The sequence below is a fragment of the Chanos chanos genome, chromosome 1, assembly GCF_902362185.1.
Source record: "Chanos chanos chromosome 1, fChaCha1.1, whole genome shotgun sequence".
NCBI lineage: Eukaryota > Metazoa > Chordata > Actinopteri > Gonorynchiformes > Chanidae > Chanos > Chanos chanos.
The window spans coordinates 12,534,551-12,561,103 of record NC_044495.1 but is presented as its reverse complement, the minus strand read 5'-3'; the positions used below and the strand labels follow the sequence as shown (position 1 = coordinate 12,561,103).

The following is a 26,553-nucleotide window of genomic DNA, read 5'->3' as shown; positions in this document are numbered from 1 at the left end:
GGTGGCAATAAAGGGAATTAAAGCAGTAAATTTCTTTTGACCTCGGTCTTGTGTTCCACAATAATACATTTCATTCCCAGTGAGAGTAATTCTTACAAACGTCACATTTTTTTCCATGACTCTTCACAGAACGGTCATTTTCTGTTGGAATGCCATGAAGTGGTCCTAAACGCCTTATCGATTAAATGGGGAAGTCTTTAAAGACAAATCACAACGTATGTCGTACAACCATTTCAAATGAAACGGGAATATTCAACAATTTTAGCATCAAAGGACGAGAGAAAAACAGGTAAATGTAAACACACCCACCAAAGCACTCCATACTGTTAATATACAGTAAAAATACTCTTAGAGTTAACGTACCAATAGAATTTATGAGGGTTACTTAATGGGAGGAGAGGGGGAAAAAAAACAAAAACAAAAAACTAGTGCACTTTTTTCTGTCTAATAATTACACTGTCAGCAAACGCTCGAGCCAGAAAAGAAAGGCCACTGCTACCCAACTGCAAATTCACACACACAAAAAAGCGAGAACATCCCTTTTGGCACACAGATACAGCAGATCTTTTGTAGACATAATCATTTTGATTCTTTCGTTTTTTTTTTTTTCCGTTTTGTTGGTTTGTTTTACGTTTTGATCTCTGTACAAAAAAAAAAAAAAAAAAAGGACAATATTTCTTCACAAATTACACATTATCTGTATGACAGTCTGACATGTTACTTTTTTTTTTTTGCTGTTATGTTGCATGAAATTGTTGTTTGTTTGTTTATTTTGTATAAGTGTGTATTTGAGTGTTATGTGATATCACTATGTCAGTTTCAGCTTAACACCTTTTCTTCACTGTTTGAGCTCTCTGACGCAGCTCTAACAGAGCCCATGAAGACCCGCTGGTCTTCCGCTGCTCTCTGCCAAATCAAATCTCCAAAAGTTCGCCTCGACGGACGAGGGGCGAACAACCTCACCCCCATCCAAAGGAGAATGACGAAAAAAGGATGTCGGCTCATTTTTTTTTTTTTCCTTTTTGTGACCACGCCATACGGTAAATGCGGAGGAGGAGGGGGGGGTGGCCTTTTCACCCCGCGGCTTTGTGCTTCCCGCCGCAGCAGTGGCACGCCTCTCCGCAGTGGTGACAGGCGCGCAGGGGCGGGTAACAGCACATGCAGGGCGCGATTAAGGAGAGTCCCAACAGGGCCAACCAGCGCAGGCAGAACTGCTCGTCGCTCGTGTCGCAAGAGCACGGGTCCGAAAAGTCGCCCTCGGAGTCGGACATACAGTGATAGAGCATGCTCTCGGCGCACAGCATGCAGCTGATCTTGTAGATGCACTGCTTGATGGGGTCGGGGGCATCCTGGCACTGGCCTCTCCAGTTATCCTCGTGGTTGAACATCTCGCGACAGTATATGCAGCGCGAACGCTCCCCGTCCTCGCGTCTCCTCCTCGACTTTTTGGATTTGAGGAGCGGGGAGGGCTGCTGGGTTTTTATGGCGTCTTTTCCGCCGGAGTGAGGGTCCTGTCCTTCAGGGAATAAGTATTCGCACTTCTTACTGTCCAGTTTAGAGAAAGTGGTGGGAAAATCCAGGTCCTCCCGTTCCATGTCCTGTTTCCACATGACGGGGTGACGGTAGTCCTCGTATCCCCGGATCAGCACGTCCTTGCGCGGGTTTATGCGCACGATCTCTTCCTCGTCCATGTGAAAGCTCACGTGGCGTGTGGTAGTGAAGGAAGCCTACGAAAACAATACAGAGGCCAGAAAATGTTACCCACAATCCACTGCTGGCACGGACACTTCAGTGCACTCACACTGAATGTGAACCTTACCTTTCGTGTACTAAAATTCTTTTCAGAGGTCGTTTTACACAAAACTGCTGATACAAAGGTACTGCACTTTACAACAGAGGTGTTAACAGTGAGCTGCATTAGCTGTTAGTAACTGAGTATGTGATGATGGAAGGACTCAGGCAGTGGGTAGTGCTCAGGTCCATGCTGGCCTGCAGTGAGGCTGAGGTGAGCACTGTTCCAGGGACACTCAGACTGACCTGTGGGGGCAGGTAGCGGCGGGTAGTGGTGGGGAACTCGTTGAAGGGCTGAGCGCGGACGTAGCAACTACGGAAAGGTTGTTCGGTGGACACCACGCCCCTGTGGGGGGAGAAAGGTTCCCTCACCGGCGTGCAGATGGACGAAGACTCCTGATTGGCCTGCCACAAAAAGAACAGGTGTTAACCTTCCCATAGCAGGGCCAGTTTCTGTTGATCATATGTTCACACTCTTTTAAAAGTACTTTAAAAAGAAACAAACATTTCAGCATATAAGCAGCTATGTTGTTTATATAAAGCTTAAAACTCTGACAGGTGGAAATTCACTGTGCATCATTCTACCCCAGCATGTTCTCAGAAACTGGAGCAGAACAATGCTAACTAGTATAGCGTCTCTGCCAAGCAGAGAAGTCCAAGTCAAAAATCTCTCTTTCTGCCAGCAGAGGGAGCCCTCTGTCAAGAATAAGCAGTCTGTGTGTATGACTCAAACGCCTTCTGTTAGGAACTGCCGGATCCTGCTGTGTCCTTGTGTGTTCCTTGAGGCATTTTATTGGTGTCAGATGCACAAACACAGGCTCCAGCAAGAAAAAAAAAAAGGCAGAATTCATCACAACATGTAAGTGAACTGCTACCCCCCCAAAAAAACCATCTCAACACGCAGTAAAACTTTAGATTAAATAAACAGCAAACATGGCAAAGCGACATTCCAGAACAAGTACAATAAGACTCGAATACACCTACCAGATTCTTTAATCTTTTAATGATATCTAACATTTTGATATCTAAAGCTCCAAATGATGAGGATTCACAACATGGAAACAGCTAAACAACATAACACATAAAATACAGCAAATTTCCAGTCCTATGACATAAACTGTAATCAAAGCCAACACACTGGCCACTGTGAGGACAGCAGAGGTTATGGAGGTAATGAGAGATTGGGTAAGTTTTGAGTAAGCCCTGCAGATCCAAAGGCAGTCCTAACCACTTCCACAGAGACAGAGGCAAAACACAGGCTCAGAAAAACCACACGGAAGTGGGCAGATGATATGACATGGCCATAAAAGCCATATCTAAATTGCAGTGTGCACATCCTCACAGTCACATGGATAGAGTAACTCGCACTGAGCCAGCGAAACCTGCGCGCAGCCAGCTCAAACACACAAGTACGCCCACGTACACACGCCTACGCAGGCCTGCGCGCGCGCGCACACACACACACACACACACACACACACACAGACAGACTCTTTCCCTCACATACACACAGCCTGCGTCCAGGGTTTATCTTTGCTCAGAGAGAGAGAGAGAAACAGACACACACACACGCGCGCACACACACACACACACACACACACACACACACACACACACACACACACACACACACACACCCCTACATACATGTGTGCACACACTCTCTTGCTCCTCTAATATACACACGCCCACCCACATATGCCGCCCACGTCCAGGTTGCTCTGGGCTGCGCATGCGGAGGAGGCTGCTGGCTGTGGTTTGTCAGCGTACTTCTCTGTGTGTGTGTGTATGTGTGTGTGTGTGTGTGTATGCATGCGCGTACATATGTGAGCAAAGGAGCCCACGCCAGTGTCTCAACGCACAGCGGAAATCTGGTCTGCTCCCAGCTGCTGCTACAGTAATTACTGTCCTGTGGTTGCTAAGAGATGCTTCCTTTGACTTCTCTCTCTCTTTCCCTCCTCTTGGTTTTTTCTTCTCTCTCTTTTTCTTCTTGTATTTAGTCTGCTAATAAACCGTGTGTCTTTTCTTTCTTCACAACACACATGCAAACAGATGTTGGAGGAGAGAGAGAGAGAGAGAGAGAGAGAGAGAGAGAGAGAGAGAGAGAAAGATAGAGGGGGTGTGTGTGCCTACATACGTGGTGTGTATGACTGTGAGAGAAAACTGTATGCCTGTGTATGTGCATGAGAGAGGAGGATTATGTATGCACGTGTTTGTGTGTGTGAGAGAGAGAGAAACTGAAGAAAAAAGAGAGAGAGCGAGAGCAAGAGAGAGAGAGAGAGAGAGAGAAAGAGAGAGAGAGAGAGAGGGAGAGAGAGGGAGAGGAAAAGAGAGGGAGGGCAATGGGGTCTGCTGAGGGAATGTCATAAACCAGCTCCAGCTAGAGAAGCGCAGCCCAAAACTTAAAAAGCCAGATGACAGCTGTGTGTGTGTGTGTATAGGGTGGGAAGGGAGGCAGGGAAGGAGGGTCGCTAGTAAGGCGAGCAACTGAAATGGGAACCAGATTTGAAGCTCCTCTTTAAAAGCCTTGCACTAGAGTGGTCCAAGCTCGGCGTATGAACACCAGAGTAAATCTGGTAGTTATCTGCCCACAGAGGTCTGCAGGAGATAAGAGGAGAAACAGTCTGGCTGTGGACCAGCAGGGAGAGCACCTCTGCACCACAGGCTTATAGCACTCTCACATTCAAAGCAACACCAATGTTCTCCATCCGCACACCAGACACAGAGAGAAATCTACAGGGCACAAAAAAACATATCTTGAGTCTGGGTGCCCCTGCGGCTATGAAAATCAGAGTCTCATTTGCACTTTTAGTATGAAAAGGACTTTATTCTCTCCTGGTGGGCTGGTGTGAAAGCACCACTTGAGGGTGGTTGAGGTTGATTTAATGAATCAACATTTCCTGACTAACTGGACAACTTCAGTAAGCAAGCTGTTGAAAGTCAGGACTACTGACAGTCTCTTCAACTCATCACTCCTGACCTTTCCTCATCCTGCTCTGACAATAGGTTTTTGTAAATGTCCTTTCCTGAGAATTACCCAACTAACTGGGGACACTCCCTTCATGAGACATCCCTATAGTTCCCTGAGACAACAAACAAACAAGGAACGACTTGCTTTAGTACGCAATAGTGTAAAAAACGTTACGGAGTTCAGGCCTTCATTTCAAAGAACTCAATATTGTATATGAGATTAATACATGCATGTATAGCATTTTGTGTACCATTGTTGAACCTCAAAAACAAAACACATACAGTGGCTGGTTATCTAAAACAGAGAAGCACTCGTCAAAGATGAATGTGACATAAGAGATCAGATGCTTTCAGTTTCCATGATTAGAGTGTCCCCATAAGACTTGTTTTCCTGTATACAACTTTTTAAAGAACTGAGAGAATTTGTGTGGGTGGGGGGGGGGGCGCAAACAACGCGTTAGCTCAGGCTAAAGATGGCTGCAGTCTTCACTAACAGTGGATCCACGTATTATTTTCCACTTTCGTTAACATTGTGAGACAGGTCAAAAATGAACTGAATTTGTCGAGCATGCGTGAACCAGTCGTAATTACAGTGAATGGTGTGCAGCAACTAAACATGCAACAAAACATAACAGCCGCCTCAAACATCACTGTAGGGACAAATGCAGCAGGTATGTAAGGCATAAGCAAATGTCCGAGTGCCCTTCTAGTCTACCCTTTAGTTAGGAAGGGAATTTGACAGAGAAAGAGATATCCTTAATATGAAAATGATACTTACAATGTGCAGGAGGATGGGGGGTAGGTTACAACATAGCCAACTTAAAAACTCCTTTTGAAGAAACTAACCTTCAGTTTAAAAAAAAAAAAAAAAGTTTCACACCTGTGTTTTACAATAATTTTCGCTCTATTCAAACTGACAGGGACTGCAAGGACACATAACAGATTACGTGCTTTATTAAATCCTACAAAACAAATGCCAAACTGACCAAAGAACCAAACGTCCAACCCCATGTCAATGAGAGTGCTCATCGTCAGCTAAATAAAGCCGACACTAGAGTCAGAGCTAGCATTCAAACACAGTTTGCCAATGTGTGACTAAATGCATTTATTGTAATGAGTATAAAACACGGATGTCTGAGCAGTTGATGAATATAATATAATTTAATGAGTTGTCCTTGACTCTTTTTTCCTACATCTGGACAGGTTTACTTTTGATGAAAGCCAAAGAAAACCTTCATCCTATACTGCCTGTTCCCAAAAGTTAAACAAGGTGGTGAATCTGTTATGGGAAGAGCAACGTGTGGGTGTTACCAGGTCTGATTATTGCTGGTAATGGTAAAATTATGGCCAAGGAACACAAAGACATTTCAGGAATCCAGGTGCACCACATGCTTCAAACAATGTTTTCTCAACATGTTCCCATATTGCAAGACAATAATGCTTTCATATGCACTGACTCAAGAGAGGTTTCATAAACACCAGGATGAGGTTGAAAACCGTCCACGGTCAAACAAAATCTCTCCATCACTCAGCCCTTTAAGGGGTGTTCTGACCGGGGCTTTCCTTCCTGAGGAATGGTCTGACATACCACTAATCACAGCTCAAAACTTGTACAGCACTACTCTGAGAAGGATCTAAGCTGTTCTGGCAGTACAGGGTGCACAAACTCTTTATTAGTTAATAAATATTTACATATATATTGTTGTTACCATTATTAGGCCTAGCCCCATAAATATTTTGGAGCATCAAATACAAAAGCAAATCAAACGCAGTCACTTAATGGTGACAAAAAAAATCCATGTATCCATCTTAAAAAAAACAAAAAAACTCCTTATCCCCCGATTTGTGATATTTCCATCTCTGACTCTAACACTGATTTAAGAGTTTGGCATGAGTGTACATCTCCATTTGTTGTGAACGAGGCATGTATGTGACTAAATGTTCTGCTTGCGTCCCAGGTTTCCCACCCCGATGCTCGGATACAGGATCACCATGGCTACACACTCGGTGGCTCACTCCATCTTTCGTCTCCTCCTCTGGTGCCTAGCAACAGCCGTGTGACTGGCCTTCAGTATCATTGGTGGCAGGTAAGCTGAACAGGAATAGATTCCGATGTTTTATACCTCTTCCCACGTTCCTCCATGAAGGCAGTCAAATAGCAGGACTTTGACAGAACACTGTCAGCAAAAAGCTGGACATCTGTGCCAGCTATAGCTCGGGAGGCAGGAGAGTTTGAAATACTGGTGAAATCTTCATTTAAAAAATGAAGAAAAGGTAACAACACAGAAGCACATTCAGAGTTTGTTACATGGGTTAATGTGCTGCTAAAACAGAGTGGGAGGGGGGGGGAACAGGGTAAATTACTGACCAGATATTGTATTATTATTACTTTTACATGATATGGTTTAAAATGGCAAAAAGATGTGTTGTTATCTCAGTAGCAAAGGTCTACCATACTGGAAATCTTATTCTATTATCTCTCTCTAATTTCCCCTTCTTTCAGGTAATGCCACTGATCCCACTCCTAGTAGCACACAACCATCATAGAGCAGTCACTGTAACCAAGCTGATGAAATCTGACTGTAGTAACCTTACCCTGAAAAGACTACAAACAAGTCAAATGGTTATCTAACGTAACACTTAGTATCAGTTCTAACCAAGCGGGCCAGACGTGAGGAAGAGGCCGTCGAAGACACAGGACTGAATTCTGTCCCTGATGAGAAATCTCCAGCCCAGACTTCTGTGCCAGTGAGTCACAGAACTGTGCTGCTGATAGATACATACTCGACAGCCACAGCAGGTGCTCAGATACATTTCTCAAGATATTTGCCAACGCATGCTGAAGACTTTCTTTGGTTTGTACAGACAGTTCAGAGAAAGAAACTCACAAAAAAAGGGTCTTATGCAACCTAGCATTCTCAGAAGTTGTACATAAAGATGTGTGTGTGTGTGTGTGTGTGTGTGTGTGTGTGTGCGCACGCTTAACTTGCATGACAAAGTTTAAAAAATGAGCTGGAATGAATACAACCAACATTAAAAGTTAAAAGATAACACCCTCAGAACAGGGGAAAAAAAACAAAACAAAGAAGAGCTGTGTTTTGGAACATTCCAGTTCCGGTTAGTGACAAATCCTTCTGGCTGTTTGACTGTCAATTTGAAGTTTGGACTCACCTGTGATCCATCCTCAGGAGTGTCAGTATCACTGTACAGCGGACAGCCTGGAGACAGAGGAGTGTACAAACAGTCAAATCAGTCAGATGCACTTCTGTTCACACAAAAAAAGGTACAATACACTATGTTACACATACAGGCTGAACACAGATGACACCAATATCTGTCCCATGCCGACCCTGCATTCTAAATAGCCACCAGAGCTTGTCTCTAACTCAAATAAATCTTTGATTCCATTAGAGAGAGAAAAAAAAATGACACACAGATAATGAGTGGTTTCACATGCACAAAGGTTAGGAAAGAACACAGAAAACTGATTTGTGATGGAAAGAAAGATTGTTTTTATATGTTTGTTTGTTTCCACGTTGAGACAGAGATAAATCAAACAGGAAGATTCTACATCTCTTTCACATTTCTCTCAGAACTTTTGATTTAAGAAAAATAAAATAATAGAATATAAAATAAAATAATGGGAGACAGGGGAGAGAAGAGAAGAGAGAGAGAGAGAGAGACAGACAGATAGAAAGAGCAAGATAGAGATAATAGATGGAGAAAGAAAGAGAGGGGGAAACGCTGAGAGAGAGAGAGAGAGAGAGAGAGAAGCTTCAGGCAGCGTACTGCACGACTCCTCCAGTGCCAGGCCACAGAGCTGGATGAGACATGTGCCCGAGTTGCCGTGGAAACAGAGTTCTGCACTGCTGACACACACACACACACACACACACACACACACACACACACAGGTCCGAGCAGCAGAGCGACACAACAGGAATACAGAGAACCCCGCGCAAGAGGCATTACACAACATGCCCGTGCCTGAAATACACAAGAGCCCACCAGCACACTGTAGTCCTTCAGGAAAATTCCAGCAACACACACAAACCTTCCATAATAAGTCTGAGTAAAAAAAAAAAACAAAAACAAAAAACAAAACAAAAAAAACTAAGCAATACCTCCACACTCTGACAAGCTCATTAGAAAAGAAATATGAAGAGGGTGAGTGATCAAATGTGCTGACCTCTGTAAACATTTGGGTGGCAAACCACACCAACATGTTACTAAAGACATTTTTATCACAATGATGTGTCCAGGATGTGCTATCACAACATGTCTCCTCAACTGAACTTAGCTGAACTCAGTGAACAGGAATTTCTGTCCTGACATTAGAATTACTGCGCTGAACCTGAATCTGTTAAGACCTTCAAATGACCCTATAGACAGGGGTTTGATGTATTCTATTTGTTTCAAGATTCTAACACTTAGTATCCTTGTAGGTTTATACCTATGGGGGTAGAGCATGAGTCTGAACTCTCAGACTGTTTCACATCTCAGGCTTGGCTTTTGGCTTGAGCTTGAAACACAGGTTGAATGAAAAATAGACCACGTGGGCATGAATGTGAAACGGTCGTTAAACAAATGTTACTGAGACCTCAGTGGGGATACTCACGGGGATATGTATGACCACAAAAAGACAACCTGTGTGTGAAGTTTAGACTACTTCAAAACAAAAAAACTCAGATAAAAAGTTGAGTGTACTGAAACAGGCATACGTGTCCTTTTATGAAACTGTATCCACTGTTTTTGCACCATGCAAATGACAATGACATATTTTAGAGCCTGGCTCATACTGCAGAGGTTAATTCACTATCATATTAGTGGAGTATTATCTGAGTAGGAATAATGACATATATTGCTATCACTGTGAATGGAGTGACGTGAAATGCTGGTTCATATTTACAGCATGGCCTCATATCTCCAGATCCTTGTGGTTTCATAGTACCAAAGTCCTCATAACAACCAAATGATGCACTTATCCACAAGAGAGAACATTCTGGAAAACAGACTCATGACAGAACGTTTTAGTCATCCTCTGAGTGAGCACACAGCTGAGAATGTGGAATGTGAGTGGTTACAAAGTGACAAATCCTGAGGATGAGAGATGGAGGGAGAGAGAGAGAGAAAGAGAGAGGGGGGAGAGAGAAAGAAAGAAAAGGAAATAAAGAGAGAGAGAGAGAGAGAGAGAGAGAGAGAGAGAGAGAGAGAGAGAGTCCCACCTTGTTTAATATCCTCCATGGCTCTGCGTATTCCTCTGTCAAAGGCTCTGGCGTCTGCTGGACTCTGGAAGGTCAGGCCAAATTTCTTGTTGTCGATCCTCCAGTGGTGAAAGATGGGGTTGACTTTGTTATAGACAAGGTCCCTCCTTAAGCTACACTCCAGAACGACCTAAACAAAGACAAGTATTTGGGTAACAAACTCAAACAGAACAGCTGTTGGCTAAAGCAGTCGGACTACGGTAAAGAACTGTGGAGACATTACTTGTGTTTGTGAAAAAGAAGGTACTTCATCTTCTGTGAGGTTCACGTGGGCAAAATGGTAATAGTAAGAACTAAGCTTTCTGAACTCAATTACTGCCATTTTTCAAGATGGACGAAAGAGAAAGAAAACTTCCTAGGTTTCTCCTAAAAGGTGCCCATCAACATAAAATTTACATCAAAACATTAGAGTACTTCTGAATACAACATTCAGCAAGGACACTTTGAAGTGGATGACAGGGTTAAGATTAGATAACTGAAAAGGCCACTACATATCGTTCACATCATTTTCATGTACATCAAACCATTTAGTGAGCATTTATGCCTCGTGGACTGAACATAATGATGCTGGAGTATATGACTCCATAAAGACAGAAATGCTTCAACACATGATGCATGAGGGCAATATCTCAGGGTGGATTTGTATTTATTGCTTTTTACTTTGCCCCTGTGAGGTGTTGCGTGATTCTCTAAACTATACTGGGAATCTGTGCTCCACACCATAAAGGAAATCACCACAACTCCTCATCGCGGGAAAAAAGCCAGGAGGTTTCTTTTGGTATGCTCCACATGAGCGCTATTCCGAACGTTAAGGACAGGTCGAAGGATGACTCATCTAACCATATGGCATGTGGTCACTGCTCAGTAAACCACTACTGGCGTTCTTCTCATCCCTTCACTCACAAACATGCACGTTAGGGACTAATAAGTGGTTCTACACCACAACCTGATCATAGTTCTCCTCTCTGTGAAATTCTCTCTGAATTGGCCTCGATGAGAGCCAAGCCTGTTGGTCTGTTTTGCCATGTAACTGTAACCAAGGGACAGACATTGGGGTTGATGACTGTGAAAGTCTGACCATTGTTGACTCTAGCTGATGTTGTCTTTCCCACTCAGACAAACCTACAGTGGCGCTAATCTAGCAACAACACGCAAGTGCTTTTTTTTTTTTTTATATATAAGCCTATAGCAGTGAGGAGGCTGGATCTTTTGAACAGGTTCCTCACTGCTATGCACATGCTGATCTCTTGGAGAGCATGTGCGGCATGTGTAGCATGGTTCAGAAGCCTGTTCAAAAGCCCATCGTTAATGAGGGCCTTTGAATTGATATTGGCTTCAGGCCTTCCTCTGAGTAGATGAAATAAAACGAGAAATGCCCATTAAAATGTGTGTGTGTGTGTGTGAGTGAGTTAGAGAGAGAGAGAGAGAGAGAGAGAGAGAGAGAGACAGTAGGACTTCACTGACATATTTCCACACCCACAAGAAAAAGGTGCATGTCCCACTCAGCCTAGCTGTAAAGGTGATACCTGATGAAGCTGGTGTCAACTTTGAGCAGAGCAGAGAGAGAAAAAAAAAAGAAAGACAATTCAAGTTACCAAACGTACTGAACGACATTCCACAGGCAAAGAAACGAATAGAGAGAAGAAACAGATGAAGAGAAGGGAGATGAAGAGAAAGGAGAGGGAGAGAGAGAGAGAGAGAGAGAGAGAGAGAGAGAGATGCGGGATGAATGGAATTCCAGCTCAGTCTCTGTTGCCCATGTGTTGAAGTCTTTGTTGGGCTGTGCCACAGGGGGATGAGTGATGCTAAACAGACCTCCTACAAGGCCTGCTTCCCAGTGCAACAGAGAGAGAGAGAGAAAGAGGAGCGCATAATTACTGCACATAGCCACATCGAACCTGCAACCTACACTCAGCACCACAAGAGAAACACACCATCATACAACAAAAACACATTTGCAGTATTCTTGGTGGATCTCACACAAGTGACTGATCCAAATGAGTAATTACAAAATGTCAGAGTATATAAAATACCGTGATGTCATTCTAATTCAAGGACTGGAGAAAATACAAGACAACGATGTCTCTTTTTCATATGGGGTCTTGAAACACTGTCACAAAGCAAATGTGTTGCAAAGAAGAGAACAGAAGGGAAAGTAAATGGAGAACAGAGAGAAAGAGAAAGAGAGAGAGAGAGAGAGAGAGAGAGAGAGAGAGAGAGAGAAAGAAAGAGAGAGAGAGAAAGAAAGAGATAGACATCAAGAGCTATATCGGGCTAGCGCTGTGCTGAGTCATCAGTACATTCTGTACCACATCACTACAAATGTAGGCAGACTCCCCCCACACGCACCCACCCACTCAATCAACACACACACACACGCGCACACACACACACACACGCACACGCACACGCACTCACACTCACACTCACATACACTCACACACACCATCTCAAACTGCAGCCAGACCCACCCAGCAGCCCCTTCATGATCTTTCAGTCCATCAGTGCAGGCAGCTGACACTGAGACAACTTACACAGAGGAATACGAGAGAGAGAGAGAGTAAGATTTGGACCAGCTATTCAGGATGCTCTGAAGAAAGAGCTTAAGGCAGATGCTCAAGTAAGAGGTTTGTTTTCTCAAAATGGTGTTCTGTAGAGCACCAGAGGACCACAATGCCCATCTGATTAATGACAACAAATTTTGTTGTCAACATCTTAGGTTAGCGTTGAACTAGACTATTGTTAAAGCACAAAACAGCTTATAAAGTGAAATCATGAATTCTGTAAATTCAGTCGAGCTCATTTGTCATGGGGTTTGGCACTACACTTTTGTGGTTAAGGGTCCGTGGTACTGGATGAATTTAATGACAAAGCCAAAAAAATGTTGAGAGCCACCAGGTTAGAACTCATGAGCAACACTCGCTGTGGGAGAGGATACCAACATTTGCCTCATTTTTTTTTCTGTAGTGAACTGAACAGACATTGGGTTTGGAGTGAGACATTTTTTCACAGTTTTTGGAGCAAGTTCTTATCATATTTGGCAGCCACATAAAATGTTTAGAGGAGCAGCAGATAAATCGTCTTGTAAATGTTTTAGTTATGTGACCCAATGTATCACATGCAAGTTTGCAAGATTTAGTTCAACACTGATTAAACCTTCAAAGTCCTAATGTCTACAGTCTGTAGCTATGGGGCGGGGAGTGGGGGGGGGGGGTGACACTTACAGGACTTTTCCATTTTAAAGCACAGATAATTACAATGTATTAAATCTTGGCCAAATCTCAAGTTACTAAGGACAATCATGTGTCTGTGGGATGTACCGAGGTACACATTTTCTCTCTCAAATTCAACTGCAGAGATGCAAGGTGCTCAGACTCCTTTTCCTGGCTCATGGAACCTGCAGTGACTCACACAGCTTTGGTTGCTAGGCTATGGTTGCTAGGCATGTGAAAGGCTAATACGCTAGTCAGAGTAGCGTGTTCCTTTATTTGTTTTCTAAAGAACTGATTTACAAACTACACAGACTTCCTAGGAAAACTCTGAATAATCAAAATTTCAGTTTGAGTTAACAAGTGAACAGATCATTTGTATAAGTGGTTATGGCCACAACGCCATTCATAAGCAAGCACAACAGTTACGCGAGTTTGTTACGCATGGGAAGTATGCAAAATACACACACACACACACACACACACACACACACACACACACACACACACACAAGAGTGGCTATTTGAATCAATGTGAAACTTTCTATTAGTCCATCATACATAGTTATGATCATAAGGAGGAAAAAAATCTGTCATAGAGTGAAAGTGCGGACTGCTTTCAAAAAGCCTGTAATACAAGTCATTGATCACATCTCCTGAAACAACATGGTCCTATATTAACAACATGGTCCTATATTAAGATCTCTGCTCTTTCAACAGGGCAAAAAAAAAAAAACTACACCAAGGCACAAACAGGAGTGGGTGATTTCCTCGTCCTCCAAAGCAATTGTCTCAATGGAATATGCGTCACATAGAAAGCCGTCTCGCCTTACTGCCGTCTCCGTGAGAAAAGATGAGAGCAGACTGCCACTCTGAGACGCTTGCTTACCGATTTATCTTTGAGCCGCTCCCCCTGGATGAGGAACTCCGGGGGGCCGTTGGCAGTGTCGCTGTCTGGACGGCTGATTTTGTGGACGGTGACACAGCTGAGGCCCCCACCACCCAAAGGCAGCCATCCACCACTGGAGTCATCACGAGTCATTACCACTGCTCTCACACGTGCATAACTGTCACTGCGAAGACAGACAGACAGAAGGGGGGGCAGAGAACACAGAATAAGATGTGTGTGAACATCATCAGAGAAATCAGGGAAGCCTATGGGAGAAACGATGAAAAATATTTGTAGCCCAATGTCTAACACACATAGACACGCCCCCCTATTATAAAGGAAAGAGAGCAATATAACCAAGAACATAAACTGGGCTAACTGACTGCCGATGAACTTTTTGCCTCTCCTAAACCACCTTGATATCAGCTCTTTGGATTATCACCAGGTGTTTGAGTCAAGAATACAGGGCATTTTGCTATCAAAAGTGTGTCAGCAATATTTAAATAATGAAATGGGAAAAAAAGTGTGTCAGTAATATCTAAGTAATGAAATGGGGGGGGGGGGGGGGGGAAGGAAACAAAAATAAACAAACAAACAAATAAAAAAAACACAACGGGAGCAACAGTTTGAGGCGTTTGACTGTACACTGAAAAGCTCTTGGAACAGTCTTCCAATGTGTGCTGACATTCCATGTATCTGCCATTAAGAAATTCCTCATTTGTGCTCTTGTAAAAACCTGGACTCTCGTTTCAAAACACGTTCAGAAATATTCATAAGTCAAGGTGAACTCTGAAGTAAGAGCATGCTAGTCAAACATCTACCAGGGGAGCGGTTTCTGACGTGGCGGGACAAAGGCTTTAACTTTCACCCCTAAAAGGTCGTCAGGACAACCTCATCGGCTGCCGAAAATACTGCTTATGATTAGATAATATCACACCAATGTAGAATTGAAAATGACAAAGGTCAAAGTTTGCCAAAGGCTGCTCTTTATGGATCCTCGTAACACATTAACAACAAGAAGGAAGACAAAGTAAGAGAGACAAGGGAGAGATTTATCTAGAAAAGAAATGGCCATAAGATGTGTGGGTCCTGCAGTGTGAACAAGTACAGTGTGTTAAATGGCATAGTTCTCAAAGACAGAGTCACAAGGAGCTTTTGCGAACTCTGCAGATGTAGAATGTCAGGGAAAAGGCCACAATAAAAATCAGACTTTTTTTTTTTTTTTTTTTTTAATAATTGTACTTATGTATTCCAAGAAAAAATGATAAGCCGATGACTGTGTGTGTGGTTTTTTTTGTGTTTTTTTTTTAATAAATCAGCATTCTTAGAATAGTAGAATTACAATTAACATTTTAATTGTTAACCAACAATACCGGTACAATGTTTCTGCGCATGCAACAAGCTGAATTAGTAGAACCCATAATTTTGGTTAGCCAGCTAATTTCCAAAATAACTTATGCACATTTCCATACTGACAAACATAACACATCAAATGCCAGCTAAGGCTCAGCATGGAGGATGATCTCTGAATCTCTAGCATGGACCTGTGCACCAAAACATAGCAGGTCCTCCCACCTCAATGAAACAGGACAGTCTTTCATGCTAAAGGTACAGAGCAACAGAACAGACATATGGCTGTCATTATGTGTCTTATGAACCAGGGTCAGTATGTCGTGTAAGGGACATGTTTGTGCACGCACATGTGCATGCTGCTTGTATCGTAAAGAGCACTTCGAGAAAGGGTGGGGGTGGGGGGGGGGGGGTCACAATCTCTCCAAAAGCATTATTTGTGAGCGTGCTGGCAGGAATCACTGATCAAATGGAGAGACTGGGAATACTCAAAATGGATTACAACACAGCTGTACTCTTCCACTTTCCCTTTGGTGATCATATTAAAAATGTGAGCTGACTGGAAACAACACTTACCCAAGAACTGAAAATCGCAACCTTTTTCGCAACTGCTATTAATATAACGGGCTTTGTGTGTGACAAGTGAAAAAAGCATAATCTTAGACAACACTTAAATAACAACGAATCAAACGCCCTTCCACAAAAAGAGGGACTGCTCTTACTGCACCTTGTTGGTAGTTACCAATTAATCCCCACGAACCATAGTGCATTAAACTTACTTGTTGACTTGAAAAACTTTATGCCGTGCTTGCTAATGGCCAGACAATTGTTTAACAACCTTCTGCGCAGGACCAACTATAGAGGTTAATATCTGAGGACAAATTAGCAATACAGTAACTTGCAGGCAGTGCAAAAAGGCCTAAAACAGCTCAAGTCAAAGAGAAGTTCTTCCCAGCAAGCCATGAGGGAAGACTTATGTACTCACCATGAAATGATGTTAGCCTTGATTATAGACTCATATAAAGCAGAAAAAGCAGGACTGACTTCTACTGTAAGCAGAGAAAGAAAAAAAGCTGAAAAAGTGCTGGCCAATCTTTTTCCCATCCTCCTTTGTAAATCTGAAGGTTGTTTCCACAATCACAGCTGCTCTTATGTTGAACTAAATTGTCAAATAGTATCACATGTAAAAATGACTGGTTTGCTGGCTTTTGAGTGAAAGTAGTTAGCATGTCAAAAAAAAAAAAAAAAGAACCAAAATGGCCGTAGAGGGGAAAAAAAGAAAAAAAAAAAAATCAGCAAGTGCCAAGTGGGAAGGTCAGACCTCATACATAAATGACAATCTGTTGACATTCATAAAAAGCTTCAGTAAGAACCACTGCTCGCTTGAAAAGAGCAAAAATTATACCAGATATTAAAATAGCAAAAGCTAAACAGTTTAGAATCTAGGGATTGCTGTGGAAAGAAGGAGACTGTGGAGAGTGGGATTTTGGACGTAAATAATCTCCGTTACTGGCATTTCAGAGTACTTTTTGTTTTTTGTTTTTTTTAAAGGATACATCTCATCTGTGAGAGCCTAAAACAATATTCGTGTTAAGTTTAGTTTTTCATTGCAGGGCTGACTCTTCTGACCTCAGTACTGTTGGGTAGACTACAGAGGCTGTCAATCAACCCTGTGGATCTGGAACAGAAGGCAGGCAATGAGGCAGCCAACCATGATATACTCAAGAATCCACAACCACAATCTGACCTTGACTTGAATGCGATTCCTTATAGGTCAGTGTATAGTTCTGTGTATGTGCAGTGAGAAATGCTAATGATTCACCTCAAAAATACGACTACAGATTTCAACAATTACATAGCCTGACAAAAGAAGAAGAAGAAAAAAGTGCTTACGTGTTTCCTCTTTACAGAATATCAAGCTAAGTGCACTTGGTTAATTTCACAGAACAAGCCTTAAAGTTCTCAACAAACAGACACAATGTTCTGTGCAAAAAACTCTTAAGCTCCCAAATAAGGAACATAGCAGCGTAGCCTACATCTCAAAAACCCCAGCTAAGGACCAAAAAAGAAAAAAAAGGAAGAAAGAAATGTGAATAAATTTAAAAGAGTGAATTCATAATCTCAGTTTCACCGAAACCGTGCTACACGTTTCTCATTAGATCAAAATTCATACTGCAATGACTTTTTGCTCAAGAAACAAACACGAATGTCACAAGGATCATTCAAGTCACAAAAAGCAGTAAGTAAACATATCATTTCCTCTGCAACCTTCTTTTTCTTTGCGAGAAACATAACCACCCTCTTCTCCCCATAAAAGCGCCGTGTGAAAAGAGAACGGTCTCTTTAAGAGTCTGCTCTTCCAGGGCAGGACAATCTGCACAGACAAAGGTTGGGATCTCTGCCCCCTCACAAGAAGAGCACAGTTCAGTGGTCACACAATGAGGGCGGAAGCAGATCATCACGCTCCAAGTGCCAAGTGCCCAGTTCCAAATTATTCAAGTTAGTCTGCTGGATGACTGACTTCACTTCCGTAAAAACACAAGGGTGGGAGTTTACAGAGGGATGGAGGGGTGGAGTGGGGGGGGGGGAGAAGAGAAGAATACATTCAGCACTCATCCAGGGTCACCTCGCCAGTCTGATTCATCTCCAAATCTAAGCGATCAAGTTTGCAGACAAAATGGTGAGGGAGTGCCATATGATGCTCTGAGTGCTGCTCCTACTTCTGCATGCAGGGTTATTGATTTTACTGGACCAAAGGACACTGGTCTATAAATGGACACAGTGGAGCTACTCAGATCGTTTTGATCCACTAACTCTTCGAACATTTAAATCCTGATTCCGTGAGTGTAATTATCAACGGTAGATTCTTCCATCAGTTATCAAAATGTGAATACCAACCTGTGGCCAGGCATTGCTTACAGAGCAGAGCTGGTAAGCTCTTCATCTGATTACCACTGATAATTCTGAGCACCTCAGAAATCCTCTCGTGTATTTAGTGAATATGTGGGAATGGAGCATTTGCTCATCCCCAGGGCTGAGGAACGGATTCACTGTGTGGTGAATGGGATTTTTTTTGGGGGGGGGCAGCCATTTCCTGGACTGACAACAGTGAAGGAGAAGGCGAGAGCAGTAGGATGTGGCCTGAGCCCTGGGTTTCTGCCAAATCAATCCCAGACACCCCCCCCCCCCCCTTCCCCGTCCCTCTCTTCCAGTCCTCCTCCACACAATGGCTTCTTCTCTGCTGAAATTTCACGTTATTGGATCCCTCGCCTGGAGTTTTGTGCTCTCACAATGTCCAGGCAGTGGAGCATGCTGCAGGAGAAACACGCTCAGCAAGCAGAAGCTACGAGAGAGAGAGAGAAAAAAAAAAACAAAAAACAAAAAAACCGAAACACTCCCCTTTTCATTAGCATCAGAAAGGGAAAAATGTCAACCCCTCTTCCCAACACTAAAACCAGAGGAAGCTGTGAAGGCTCCACTGGCCCCTTTTTGGTTTAGTCAAAAAAAACCAAAACCAAAAAAAAAAAACAGTGAATCGGACACACATGTGGGGTATGAACAGCTCTACACACAACACTTTACAGAGAAGATCCGTATTAACAGGGCAATGAAAACTGCAGAAGGGCTTCTGTAAAACCACAAACACAGAATAGACTGTATTCGCTTATCATAGAGATCACATGTTTATATCATAATTTCAACCAGTTGGTACTGCTGCCCTTTGATGGACAAACCAGTGAAATATGAGAAATAAGTCACTGACTCCAACTGATTACCACAGCACACATATAACTTGATCTATTGTTGATTTGAAAATCTGCACTACAGCAGTTGTAGTCATTAATTCAGAAAGGTGTCTCATCTCACAGTGATCTCAATGGAACCTGACGATGGATTATTAAAAGAAAACAAAACAAAACAAAAATCAAAATCTACAACTGTGGTGTATTCCGCAGGGCTTTACAACATATGATTCTTATCAACACCCTCATTACAGGGGGGACCAAATCTGTACAGGTGCTACCACGGGTCGAATAATTGCTCGGCCCTCCGAAAACAACCCCAAAAACTCCATCCACACTTTCGCCATAGCATCCAACCAGATGGCAAATATCAGAGATGCATATGTGCCTTGCCAATGAGCAAGACTGCTTACGCAAAGGCCTGATCATGGGACAGCCCTGCCAGGAGTTAGGATATGGAGAACATCAGCGTTGTTTAGTAATGAGAAAAGGAAACACAGCAGCTTTGAGGAAAATGTACCACAGAATGTGTGTCAGCAAAACAGTGTTAAACAAATAAAAGAGAAACAATGCTCATGGTTGAGAAACCACCTAAACATATGTCTGCTGTGGAAAATACCCGCATTTTATCAACTTACCGAATATTAAGTCAACCTAACCTATATATGGCTTCCCAAGAAAAGCTCGAAACCTCTGAGAACACAGGAGACACAGGAAACTTCACTGAGAGGAAAATCATGGGGGTTGTTCCATAAGGGAGGATTTCTCAGTTGGCTAAGTAACTCATGTAAAAAGTTAGGTCTGTCCAAATAGGAACAGTCCTCAGCTGTTCTCCTGCTGGACAGTTTTGACATTTGCTCAAGATGTCTGGTTTACTGACTGTCCCCCCCCCGACACTGTCCACAGTGCTCAGCTAGCATGCAAAGCACACATTAGCCTTGTCAGTGACAATGCAGCAAGTTTAGTGTTGCGTGATTGAAAATGCTGAATTAAGGTGAAGAAAAAGAACTAGCTGTCATGATACTTCTAATACTTTAAGCTCTGTATGTTCTGTGCAAAGTAAGTGAAGAGTTCATTTTTATAAGCAAATCAACATAAAAAAACCCCAAAAAACTAGGTCTTCTCAAATGAAAGATTAAAGCCAAATGAAATTAGGAAGTGGAAAGTCAAAAGCCCCTGCACATTTTCTGTAACTTTCACAATCAAGCAAAGAGCAAACAAGTCTACATAAAACCACTTCCATTTTCCAAACTAGCATCTGGATAGTCAGCACAAACACGATCAATTGATCTTTTTAGGGGTCTTAAATGATTAGAAAAAGTAACTGGGAAAGAATGATGGTGCTTATCATGATTACTCACAGTTAAGAAGAACATAAACATTATGTTTGAGACCCCCCCTCCCCATAGCACACTGTAGTTCACACTTAAACAGAATATCTTGTCTTGCACCAGTCTTCACTAGCTACCACTATCAACTGGTTGTAAATAGAAGTTCTAGTGTGGTAACTACTGAATGAATGGCAGTTAGAGCTAAATTTGGTCTAAAAATAGGAGTACCTATGTCTTATTTTATCTGAGAAACCACATGAAGCTTTTTAAATGGAACCGCTCATTTAGCACAGACTGATAGGTCAAGCTAATAACTAGCTAACCAACATAAGTGTGCTCATAGAAAACAGTGACAGAGGACTGCAAGTATGTATGTGTGTTGGTAAAGAATGCTAGGCCGCCATTTAATTGGACAGTCCAGTGCTATGCATGCTATTGTATAATATCTTACCACCCAGCCACCTGGGCAGGGTTTCCTAATAAAACATGTAAATGATATTAAAACAAAAAAGTGCAGAGGTTGATGCATTAAATTGACAGTCCTATTTTTTCTTCACACGAGTAAAAGTTGAAAGGTGGGAATGGAAAATGATGGCAAAGGTAAAAGAAATTCAGGATGAACATATAACATTTTGAACAGCCAGCTGTTCGATGGTGCCAGTCAGAAGTGCCATGTGACACACATATGCAAGCTCCAAGTAATAGCCAGCACCTTCTGCTGAAATGCACAGTTACATGACTTCCCGTTACAATGACAGACTGGTAACAAAACCCCCAAGAAAAATCCCAGTGATGCTCAGCCGCATAACTTTTAGTTTTGGAGAAGAGAGCAGGGGACTGATTTTATGACTCATCTGGACATGTTAGAAAAAACAAAAAACAAAAGAAAAGCAACAACAACAACAACAAAAGTACCTGACAATGCAATCTCATGTCGAACCAACATAGATTTACAAAAGAAATGGCTAATATGTGGACTAATATGCATTTTAATCTGTTTAAAGTTTTTTGGGGTTTTTTTTCAAGATACACTTAAGGCCATGTCTCATTCAGACAGATGGAACAGAAATACCATAGTGACGCTCACTGGGTACCTTGGGTTAAATGATTGCACCAAAACCAAAACAGCAATACCCTTCAGAAACACAACCTGAGGCCCTGTAGTTTCCCATTCAGGATACAATATCAGCACAAAATGCATCATAGATGGGTAGCACTGAGTTCCTCAAAGAAAGATTCAGCACCACTTCTTTATTGGGTAGGGTTTGGCTACACCAACCACAGTGCTCTGATACCTCAATGTTTGGTCTCACAATAAATCAAGGCCTAGTATATGAGTATCAAAAGCAGAAAAATGACTCTCAGACATCAGTCAAGGCACATACTGAGATGATCTTAATTTAAACCACAAGCATTTGGATAATTAAAACCTTGCAGTGCGATTACAGAAAGAGTGGAAGCACACATTTGGACGGTGGCTGAAGCCCAGAGAGCTTTGATGTCAAAGCAGTCTCCAGGGACAAAAAAAAAAATTCTAATCGAGAGGGCGAATGTAAAAAATCAAATGGATAGTGCACAGAAACCACACTCGTCACATGAGATGTCATCACAATCTAGCATATCCAAAAAGCAAGAGACGACAAGCATGCTGTCACAACCCCTCTGAATTCAGGGCAAGTGTGAGACGTGAATGAGGTCCTAACAATGGAGACAAAGCAGCACAGAATATCCTCCAGCTGATACTGTGGATAGACGCTATTCTCTCTTATGTCTTCATACACATGCATTACATAAATTTCTTCATTAAACCTACAAGTAGCTTGAAAACGTGAATGATTATTTTTCATCTAACAACATGCAAGCACACAGCCACTAATCTGTTTCTTTACACATACACACATACATACACACACACACGCGTGAACACACTCTAAATACTTCCTGTTTTAAAAGAATTTGGAACCTCAGAGAGACAAGGTTTGGGATTAGGCCTAACATCTGTGGGCTGTTAGGAGTGTGGCCTCAGAGGAGGGAACAGCCTTCCTACAGCTGCTCACTCCAACAAGTACAACCAAGCCCTTGACTGAAAACATATACGCGCACACACACACACACACACACACACACACACACACACACACACACACACACACACACAAAGACATATCAACCACATACTGTTAGACCGAGAGCCATTCCTGGAACTGGGAGGAATGAGGCTACTCATCTCATCAACCAATAATTGCAAAGAAATAGTTGGAGAAAAAAAGCTGCTTAGAGGTTGGAGCTTTAAAATGCTGGGTCAGGGTTTTTTTACATGACGGAACAACAGGTCCTCAAAAAAAAAAAAAGTGACTGGGGACACACTTTCAAACACAGTACACTTGAAAGAGAGATGAAAACATGTGAATACATGACAAAAGGTGATGTGACAAGATGCCAGTTTCACGTGGAATAAATTAAATCGAAAATCATGTGCGACACTCCAACCCAGTTTCTCACTGTGCCCCTTAAATATTTAGAGGAAGTGAGAGCAACAGAGGGGAACCAGCTCATGCTTAAAAACAGAATTTAACCCTGACCATGGGAAGAAAAACTATAGAGCATGCAAACTAAGGACCTACTCAGCTGACCTGTGTCAACCTTGAGCTGTTATGAATGTCTGTATGCTAATACAGTCCTCGCTTTCCTTTTCCTGTACATCTGATGAATTTTAATATTCCCCATAAACTATGATGTACATTTATGGGTAAAAATGAAGGAAAAAAACTATTGGGTCAAAAAACAAGAACAGCAACTGTAACGTGGATGATTGTAAGATGACTGCCTCTGATACATGTAAAATGTTTCTTTTTTGCTATGGTTTTGCTATGGTCATCCAAGATCAAATAAAGTTCAGTCAATCTGCCAATTAGCAGTGGACCACCACTCCATCCCTGTGTAAAAAAAAAAAAAAAAAAAAAAAAAGAGAGAGAGAAAGAAAGAAAGAAAGAAAAAAAATCTACTTGTCTTTCACCCTTTTTATCTAAAATAGTTTAACAAAATAATGCCACATGTGTCTGAGGACATGTGCGTGGGTTAACTCAGGCCAAAGTGCTGTTAAACCACCATCCTACCATCACAGGAAATACATATCTGCACATTTAGGGCTCTGATGTGACAGTAAATTGAGGCCTGGGTGTGAGAAACAAGCAGTCAGGAAGAACTTGCAAAAACACACACACACACACACACACACACACACACACACACACACACACACACGCAAGGCTACATCATTGCAGAGCAATGGGTGAATTCATAACCTTAAGGCTTGTTTTCAAACAGTAGTCTGAAGAACATAAGATCCTTTTTCATGTTCCCTTTTTAAGGTTTTTTTTTTTTTTTTTTTGAAATTGCATTATGTAATAAAAAAAAGGGTGTGACATGTAAATTGAGGTTGGATGACCTCAATCATTTATATCAGCAAGAACAGGTTTTCCAACTGGGACAAACAATCTATATCATATTTAAATGACGGTGAAAGGTCATTAATACTTTTAGTTGAGCATAAAGAGTTATGGTATTCACAGGGAAAACTATACCAATTCCCCATTGTAATATGTCCAATTCCACATTACACTATCTTAAGTTTACTTTTGCAATAATCTGTAGATATTAAAGCACTGGCAAAAGAGGGAGTACTTATGTATTTAATAAACCCATTTATGAATTGGTGTGGTCCAAAATGGAATGTGATTAGGCAAACACAAGCGATGGATTGTTTTATACATGTTACATAACGATTATTCTACTACTAGGCTGCAACTTCATGAATAGCTATGAATGCAATGAAGACCACATGCTTATTCCTGAAAGAGGCCTTGTACATTCTCTTTTGTGAAAGGGTAAAACTGGTTTTACCTTAACTAGATTACCTCTGTTGTGTAAAACCAAACTCCTTGGTTGTCACAGAAAAAACATCCTTCAGAACCATCAAAATAATAATGATTACACAATACATAAGTAGATACATACTTAGATACTGTGTGTGTGTACGGGTGTATTGCAGGTATTTAAGAAGGAAGTCATCAACACAACAACATCCTTGTGCAACTTATGTAACATAATCAATAGGAGAGAGCATGATTAGATCAAGAACCGAGTCCCGACTGATTTATAAGACAATGGTATGGGCGAATATGGGCGTTTCTCTGATAAGGAGTCACTGGGGAGAAAACACTTAAAGAAACATAGACTGTGTGCAAAACAATATTACGTCAAAAATTCTTAAATACAACGCAACAAATAATCGTTGCTTGATATAAGCAGCCTATAAACAAAGTGTACTTCACAAATTCTAATGCTACTGATATGCGCTAAATTGAGTACAACTGATTCTCCGGGCTACTCAGAGACACTGTGTACTGTACAGCAGTGTGTGTGAATGGGCAGCCAGGTACTTTATGAATGGGATCAGTCACATGACCGCAGCACCTCCCGACTAGCTATTTCTCAGTGACTGTCAACAAGCGATCAGCCCATTAAAACAACACGGATTTTACAAGTCACAAACACACCGAATGTCAATAAAAGCACAACACTGCGATTTACGAACAACAAATACGATGTTTCCAACGCCCTAACTCGACGTAGATTGAAAGCAATGTTGTCATTTTGACATTTTTATGAATGAAGATTGTAATATGCAAATGAGTGTGATTGAGAAAAAAATGGCGTCTTCAGCTTCTTCTAGTCTCTGACACTGCAGCAAGCGCTTCACGGGCGCATTTTGATAGATATCGTTTTTAACTTCAGAAACTTTAAGAAATAAAAAATATATATAATCACACACAAATACGTATGTGTGTATATTTGCTTATACTAGCAGTATGCTGATCTGGTAACACTGTATTTCAAAAGACAAATTAACAGAAAAAAATGAAATTATGAATGCAATGCGATCGGTGACGCGATATTTAGCCTATCTATTATAAGTCACTGCGTCTGGTCAATCGCCGTTCTGCGCAATATTTATTTCTCTGTACTATAGAGGCTTGAGTGGTAAATAATAATCAAATGACAAAATCTTAGCTTAGCTTTGAAAGAACATGACAGTCTTCAGACTGTTTCCGTTCATTTGATAATTTGACAGGGGAGAGCGTTAAAGATCGTGCGTTCTTAAATTGAGCCTGGATGTATACGACTCAAATCCAACACATAAAAAAAAACAGACAAACAAAAATATGTATTTTGATAAAAGCAGCGCTAATAAAGTGGTGAAATAAGAAAATGTAACTCTTACTTATTCTACATACGCATTGCTGAAAGTGAGTAATCGGGTAAGTTAGCCTATAAGATGACATTAAGCATTACCTAGGCCTTCACAAGCTCAAGTCTTCAGACATCGTTATAAGATATTTGTTTTGACTCAAGAATAAGATAAGTTATTTGAAAATGAATTTGCCTGTGGCCAGCTCACAACCAATCGCTAAAAGGAGATGACTGGCAGTGAATAAAAGGGATTGTTTTATGTATTCGAGTCGTTTCTGATCCCAGTGCAAATAAAAATAAAGTGTATTATCCCAGCCCAGATGCATACAAATCCTTGCGTCCAAGAACCTAGCATATATTGGGGGAAAATGTCTACTTACTCGTTGTTTGGATTTGTCGATTCTTCGCTCATTTTTTCTCATGGAGATCCAAATCCTGGAAATAGCATCGACGACGCAGTCACGGTGGAGAAATTCACGGCAAAAATCAGCATTTTCTTTCGCAATTAAAAGCCAAATATTGGACAAAAATAAAAAGGTCTACAACAGTGCATGCTTCACAGCGCTCATGGACTGATTTCAGAACGGGAAAGGCAGTCGCTGATTCATTGTTACCTTCCCAAGAAGTAAGATCCCCATCTGCAGCAATGTGACCATCATTAACATCATCCTATGCAAAATTCAACCAATTCCAATATGTTCTGTTTGTTGTAAATGCACATACAGCACGCCATTGGGCATGTAAAATTGGAAC

General features: G+C 41.7%; 1 protein-coding gene across 1 annotated transcript; it reads right to left on the bottom strand.

Moving 5' to 3' along the window:
• Window positions 1-1,073: 1,073 nt before the first annotated feature.
• On the bottom strand, window positions 1,074-26,553 carry spred1 (sprouty related EVH1 domain containing 1). The gene is made up of 6 exons (XM_030771036.1): window positions 26,181-26,553; window positions 14,124-14,307; window positions 9,987-10,155; window positions 7,933-7,979; window positions 2,038-2,196; window positions 1,074-1,727 (listed from the first exon to the last, which is right to left on the bottom strand). The coding sequence occupies exons 1-6, from the start codon at window positions 26,210-26,212 to the stop codon at window positions 1,074-1,076; spliced, it is 1,245 nt and encodes a 414-aa protein (XP_030626896.1). The 5' UTR covers window positions 26,213-26,553.